Genomic DNA, 7,669 nt, shown 5'->3' with positions numbered 1-7,669 from the left:
TTTACTGAACATGAAGTTTCAGTGTGCTGTGACATGAGATTTTGTTTGGAGGAGTTCAACAATCTTTCAGGATATTTTAAGGTTAAGTTCAGTGCGACAAATTTCACCCAATGGGGAAACACAGAAAGCTGTTAAATTGGACTTGACTGTTCATCTAAATTAAACTTATGCAACACACCAATTTATCATTCCAAATGATCTCGCATTACTCTGAATTCCAGCTATTAAAAGCTGTCACTGAGATTAGCTTGCTGAAGGAATCATTTAGTCGCTCTAGGAAGTCATTTATATTACAAGAAATCACAATAGCATAACAAATAGTTATGAAGTTGAGAAAAGTTCCCAAAGTTAAGAGAAAAAAATATATATATTTACAATATCTGTTATCTAAAGCATAATTCTGAAATCCATCTGTTTTACATCAACCCAAACCTGTAGAAAATTCAGGGACAAACTGTAGTTAATATTCTAGGCTAAAAGCTGTGAAATGTCCTCTAGAATAGCTTCCTGGCCAAGAACACACCCTTTAACGTACTGAACTTTCCTGCTCAAATACACACAGGCATGTCCTAAAGAATGTGTGAGACAGGCCTTAAAAGACTTCGCCATGGCAGGTCACGAGCCCTGACCCTTCAGCTCCACTGTACACACTGTCTGTCTCAGCAATGAGCGTGACATTCATGGACAAGGTCAGAGCTTTACCGCCAGATGGTCTGTCAAGTTCATTTGGATGAGTATTTTTTTTTAGTAAATAGGCATGTAATCTCAAATGTGTTTTCAAGTATGAATGAAGAGTAGTAGAATGTATTGTGTGTAGTACGTTTTACACTAAAGGAGCTCCTAACTTTGTAAACAACTAAAGTTGTGCCATGCAACACCTTAATAACTATATGCATGTGTTTGCGTTTTGTAATTACCTCTCGGCAGCCTGATTCCACAGGAGGCACAGAGATTGGAGAGGTTTTCCACGTCGGTCAGGAGTGTGTATGCGGTAAACAACCTTTTGACCCTCAGCAAGCGATTTAGAGGCTCTGCCATGAAGACTGACTGAGAAAACCTGCACAAACACACACATTTATGGATTATTCAGAGTGAATTCAGCTATTAAAAACACTAAAAGTTGTAGTCAGTTCCCAATTCCAAGTGCAAATAAAATATTATAATCACTTTAAATGCCCTATCCAGAGGAAGCCACATACATGATTTGTGATCCCATACATGATCCCAAACATGAGACAACTTAAAATGTCCAACTCAACAGTGTCATCTGCTGGACACTGGCTTGAGCTTAGTGGGCAAAAGCTACATTCACATTTGTGAAACTGTCTACTACAACAAATACAACAATTTGTGTTGAGCACTGATGTATTGAGGGATACAGTGAAACGCTCTTTCACCTTGTCATTTAATGCACTGGCTTTTGTGTTGGTGAGGAACCAGTGCTCAGTACTATATTCGGTGAAGTGCGCTTTACGGCAAGCGGACAGGGCCATGCGGTCTGCAGGAAGGGCTGGTACCTCCAGCAGGGTCTCAGGCAGGGTGAACGTGTCTGCGTTTTTGCCTGTAAATGTGTGGCCGTTGATTTGAGTGGGGTACCAGTGGTGAGCTGCTATGGTGAAATACGGGCAGGTGTCCAGTATGGTTGTGCCTCTGGATTAAAGACAAAAAAATCAATGCATATAAGAATGAGCTCAGATAAAAACAAAACAGAAAAAAACATGAAATTATGACAATAAATAGATCTCACCTCTTTCCTTCTGCCCCACAGTCAATGTCTGTGAGCAGGCTGAAGGCAAAACGCTCCGCCACCTCAGCCAGCTGGCTCATACCTCGAGTGTCCGCTCAGCTGGGGTTCGACATAGAGCACAAGAGGTCATAGGTCAAGCCACGGCTGCTGTCTTTTAGTGGAGACTGCTCAGCATCTTTCAGAATCTGTGAAGTGAGTTTAGGCTCATTTTAAAAAGTTTGAAAACTCCTTTACAATACTACTACATCAATTTTAGAATCACATTTAGAAAATGTGTGTGGCACTGCCATAATGCTTTGGTGTTGTGAGTGCTTGCCATTGTGTTTCTAGGGTGGTCATTAAGGTGCAATCACATTTACCATTGCTTTGTGAAATTTTGCGGACACAATCCATTCATTTAAATAGAATCCGTGTCATTGGGAGTTTCGTACGAGGGCAAAAAGAATCCCCATGCAGATTTCGTTCATGTTCAAGTTAGTCGAGTGAATTTGCCACAATGAACAGGAAGCTGCTTGGTTTGAAAGGGAATTCTGTGTGAGCAGTGCTTCATTCTTTGCTACACTACTGACAATGGAAATTTGCCAATTTTTGCCAGCAAACGTTTTGACAACATTTTCTAATGTGACAGCACCTTTGGGGATGTTCTTGTCAAAATTTGTTGCCAACAAAAAATGCAAGTATTGGCAGTAGTAGTCAACCACTACTAAGCAACTCTGTGACATTCTACTTTCAGTTATTTAATGTGAAAAGAGAACTTAAAACAAACCAATGTTTAAATCTCAGAAACCCTGATTTGCTTATATTGTAGTACTAATAGCGTGAAGCAGTCTGGGCGTTACTGTTCCCAGTAATAAAATGGTACAGATTAACTGAAAAGACAAAGCTTTGTTGCCAAGACTAGAGATTTTTTCACACAGTGGAGCCGTGTGGCTGCACATACAAGCATTGTACTCCCTAGATAAAAGATTTCTAGGAACTTAAGGAACAAAAAAGCATTGTAAGGAAAGCTGTTTTAATTGATTTCTGGGGGCCATTATGTGGCCCCTCATTGTTTTTAGACAGAATGCAGAACAGCTGGATTTCCTGAACAACTGTATTCAAAAAATGCTCAAGATCCGGCAAACTTTAAATAAATTCTCACCTCTCTAAAACCTGATAAACATGTTTATCATTCACTAAATAAACATACACTAATGCTCACCAAGGGTGCATTTATTTGATCAAAAATACAGTAAAAATGACAATTTAAAACAGCAATTACTCCAGCCTTCAGTGTCACATGATCCTTCAGAAATCATTCTAATATGCTGATTTAGTGCTCCAGAAGCATTTCACATTATTAGCAATGTTGAAAACATTGTTATGCCCCTTTCTTTTGTGGAAACTGCTACATTTTTTCAGGATTCTTTGATGAATAGAAAGTTCAAAAGAACAGCATTTATTTAAAACCGAAATCTTTTACAACATTATAAATGTTTTTACTGTCACTATAATCAATTTTATGCAACCTAGTGGAATAAAAGTATTAATTTATTCAAAAATAAGAAAGAAAGAAATCGATAAAATAAAACAAATTTACTGACCCCAAAATTGTTAACTGTAGTCTGCATATCAAAGTTTGGAACTAAAGGAGTGTCAGTGTAATGAAAAGTGATTTTATACCTCTTTGGTCCACACCTTTGACATGCTTACTTTGCTACCTAAATAGGAATTTCTTATTTATTACTATTGTTTTTTTCCCCCATTGGTTTAGGGTTTTAATCGTTTTTATTACTCAGGATTGCTCAATCCTAAAATGGAATGAAGACATTATTTAGTCAACTTTCCTTCTGAGAACATTTGTGTTTAGGACACATTTTTTGGAATGTTTGCTCATTTGCTTACCTTGCTTAGTGCATCTAACACTGCAGTTAGCTGCTCTGGAGTGATGTCCTTACTAACTTTGTTGATAAGCCCTTGCAGGACCCGATTGATGATGGTCTCATCCAGAGGCTGATGTAACTGGTCCAGCAGGGCCCACACTGCCTGAGCCTCTGAGTCCGAAACCAGGGTGATGTTAGTCAGCCCGAATTCTGGGTGAACCCGTGCACCACCAGTGGCATCAGAGAGAGCCACGCGGAACCGTTTGGGTGTTGGGTTGGAAGAACTGATGTTCGGTGTGAGGGCCACGTCCAGACCAGCACTTCTCTGTCCAGTCTCAAAAGTCAGGGTGCCCTCTGCCATGACAAAGTCCTGCCCTGCCACGGCAGGCCAGACCAGAGAGGGTCCAATAGACTCCGCTTTCTGAAGCTCCTGTGAGAGCAGACGACACAAAACACAGTTAATACTCTGATATTTACACCTAAAATCGGTTTTCTTAGAACTTTTAAAGTAACTGAGCACATAGCAAGAGGTTGATGGAGGTGGACAGTTAAAACTTTGAAATTCACTTTGCACACTTTCCTTTGAAGTGTGTAACTAACATACCGGGAATGAAAAGTATTTCCTTATGCCTTAAAGTAAAACAGTAGGCAAGGAAAACTGAAAAATTAAGGAAAGGAAAGGGTGTGCCAGAGGGACAAAAAGAGCAAAAAATAAAAAAAAAGAATTCCCACAGACTTTTCCAGTTCCACTATGCAACCATATCTATTGCCTTTGAAGTATCTGCTGGGAACTCAGTGGCCTAATTGCTCATAGCTCTTATCTTCTCTACATTCATCATCTTAGCTCATGAATTTGACATCATCTCAGTCCTCTAATCACTAATGTGGTCACATTATGTAATGGGGTCAGAGAGGGGTGTAGGCTGGGTAGTGGTAGATGGACATGTTGCTGCTCTTTGATTATTAATATTTTCATATGTTCTGAGTTTGCTGAGTTTGTACTGTGTATGCATTCTCTATGCCTCCTTGCTTCTAAATGTTGTATAATATTGAATATTACTGAATATTTCTTGTTATCTTGGGACATGCTTCCTTTTTCAAATGACTTTCACCTGCATACAGTACTTCACAGAGATAGCTGATGCTGTACTGGTATCCCTGTAGACCTGAAGACTGATGCTTGTGGCTTTGAGGGTTACTATGGGTAGTCTGGAGCCCTGGGCGAAGTACACCAGCCCCTGTGGGTCATCACTCTCCAGCATGGTGACATTGGCAAAACGGGCAGTCTGGTTTATGGTGGCACCCTCGCCCACTTTATAGACTTCCACCAGGAACCAAACCTCATACTCTGGGTCCTGCAGTACACAGATGACAAAAAAAAAACAATGAGTAAGATGATCAGAGAAGCTGTAAAGGTGGATTCCCAATAAGCAGTACATAAAAACAAGCATAATAAAAAAAAGCAAAGAAAAGAAAAGCAAAAAATGGGCCATGAAAAATGCCATGAGACACTTCTAAAATATGATTTAAAAAGTAAAATATGATTTTATACCTTGTCTGGCCGGACCTCCAACCTGAGGGCACAGAGTACTTCTCCTTTCCTGCAGACGGATGTGCCCGAGGTCTGCTGCAGCTCTCTGGTCAGATTCACCCCATGACTGAGCACTGAGTAAACTGTAATGCTGAACGTGACCCGCCAAAACACCAGCACATCTTCAAACGCTCTAGAAACATGGGGAAAAACGTTTTTTTGGCATGCGGATCTAAAACTGATTAACACCGATTTGCAGTAGTGAATGCACAACATCATCTTAAACATGTATCATACCTGTTTTCCTGTCTTTGCAGAAAGAGTGTCGCTGTCCTGTTCTCTGAGTCCTCATCCAGGATCTGACCGACCTGAGAGCTCAAACTGAAGCCGACTATACCATTCTGAAGATCACTCCCTGTCGCAGAGAAACATTAGTAGCTGGGCTCAAATATACACTATCAGTCAAAATTTCACTCAAGAAATTAACACTTTTTTCAGCAAGGATGCATAAAATTAATCAAAAGCAATGTCATGTCTGAAAATGTAAACTGATATTTCCTACTGACACGCTAGAAATAACTGGCCTAAAACCATTTTTTGTGGAAAAACTACAGAAAAATCCTTATTGTTGAGGCCTGTAATGCCAGTAAGATTCTCACCCAGAATAACGATTTTGGCAAAGGAAGTGAACCCCAGTTCATCTGGCACGCTGACAATCTGTGCTCCACCTTCTGCTTCGCTGAGGTAGATAAAAAAAGCCTCCTGCCCCTCTGGCTCCTGATCATTCAGTATGAGGACACTGACCTCCACCTCGTTCTGTCCTTCCAACAATGTGACAGTTTGGGTCTCTAAGGCGAAGTCCTCCCCTTCCAAGGCCCATGTGCCATTATGCTCCTGATGAAACTGGGCTTCATCCACCACTGGGGTTTTGAGTCCTGCATAGGCTCCGATTTTGGCACTCACCACTCCTGTGAGCCCTGCCGACCTGCGTACTCTTAAGGCAAGCTTCTGTTGGGGCGCCCCCTCCTGACTGTCTTCAGAAGTGTGTATTATTGCTGGCCCTATACTCAAAAATCCGCTAACCACATCGTTAGCATGGATGGTAACTGTAGCGACACTATTTTGAGACACAATGCGAGGCTGAGCGTCGACTGAGGGCAAGCTGGCACTGAGAATACTCACACTGGTTAAGTTCACATAAAAATCCTCATCTGGTTCAGTTAGGGAATCATCGAGAATAGACAGGCGAATGGCAGCAGATGTTTGGCGGGAATCAAACAGAAGCTGCCCGTCTGCTACCGATGCAAAGTCCTTGTCAGGTTGGGCAGTGCCAGGCCACGTCTTGTAGGAGATGCTGGAACTGTTGCTGCGGAAGTCATAGAGGCGCTGGACGTAGAGGGTGATGGTCTGCACGTCCTCCTCAATGACCAGTTGCCGAGAATCAGGACGAAACTGATATAATCCTAATGGCTCCACCTCAGCTACTGTGTAACCAGTCCTGAAGATACAGTATAACACATACATCAAACCATATAGTTATCACAGATATTCATGAGAAAGGGGATTTTGTTTTTGAAAAGGACAGTGTTACCTGAGACGGGCTCCACCGGGTGACTCTGACTCTACAGAGGTCAGGTAAACAGCGTGTGCTGTGACAACTGACATGTTATTAACAGCATTGAGAGAGATCACCTCACTCCTCTGACCGTGGACAAGCATTACCGTACCTTCAGATAAAGAGAAAAAGAAAAATAGCAGATTCAGACTAATATTGTGTCAGTTTATCATTTATGGATTTTTCTCATACGTATCAAGTCATTTCTCTCTAACCTGATCTTGGCGAGATGTCTCCTGGCTGGTAGCCTGGTGGAGTTTGGCGAGGAGGAAACCCCGAGCTCCATCGGACAGTTACGTTTCCATATAAGCCTGTCCGTGTCACCAGCGCCTCAAACTGGCCACTCTCTATATCTGAGACACGCAGGGCCACAGAGGCAAATCCAACCTACAGTACAAAGAGAATTAATTTAATTATTTAATAATTATTAATTATTAATAATTATTTAATTTGATTATAGTATATAGTACATTATAGTTAAAACTGTAATATAAGCATAACATAAGTTTTATATTGTCTTTTGATTTTTGGAGTGCAATGCGACCATTTTTCGCAAGATTCCATAATACTAATTCGACACTTTAGCCATGTTTTAATAAAATGCATAAATAAATGAATAAGTACTAACTAAAAGACTGTAGCATAAGCAAAACATAAATACTCATTCAACTCTACAAGCATTTTTTTATTAAATATATAAATTATTATATAAAAATTATATATAAAGTATTATTTTTTAATAATTAAATATATAAATACTGATGCAACTACATTCAACTCTTCAAGCATTTTTAATTAAATATATAAATTATATATACATTAATATATAAAGTATTATTTTTTTATTATTAAATATATAAATACTGATGCAACTACAACTTGTGTAAAATTTTTATTGGCAATATTGGCAAACC

General features: G+C 40.0%; 1 protein-coding gene across 1 annotated transcript in view; it reads right to left on the bottom strand.

Moving 5' to 3' along the window:
• The window catches only part of LOC107669515 (G-protein coupled receptor 98-like), a 142,545-nt gene that overhangs the window by 58,944 nt on the left and 75,932 nt on the right, over positions 1-7,669 (bottom strand). Inside the window, 10 exon segments of the mRNA XM_016461784.1 lie at positions 918-1,057; positions 1,398-1,650; positions 1,748-1,932; positions 3,632-4,039; positions 4,722-4,964; positions 5,162-5,333; positions 5,438-5,555; positions 5,800-6,638; positions 6,732-6,867; positions 6,971-7,142. Coding sequence (XP_016317270.1) covers positions 918-1,057; positions 1,398-1,650; positions 1,748-1,932; positions 3,632-4,039; positions 4,722-4,964; positions 5,162-5,333; positions 5,438-5,555; positions 5,800-6,638; positions 6,732-6,867; positions 6,971-7,142 — 2,666 coding nt within the window.

Source organism: Sinocyclocheilus anshuiensis, unplaced genomic scaffold (assembly GCF_001515605.1).
Source record: "Sinocyclocheilus anshuiensis isolate Anshui unplaced genomic scaffold, SAMN03320099.WGS_v1.1 scaffold356, whole genome shotgun sequence".
Taxonomy (NCBI): domain Eukaryota; kingdom Metazoa; phylum Chordata; class Actinopteri; order Cypriniformes; family Cyprinidae; genus Sinocyclocheilus; species Sinocyclocheilus anshuiensis.
Note: the sequence above shows the minus strand (reverse complement) of the source record. Positions and strands in the feature narration are given on the sequence as shown.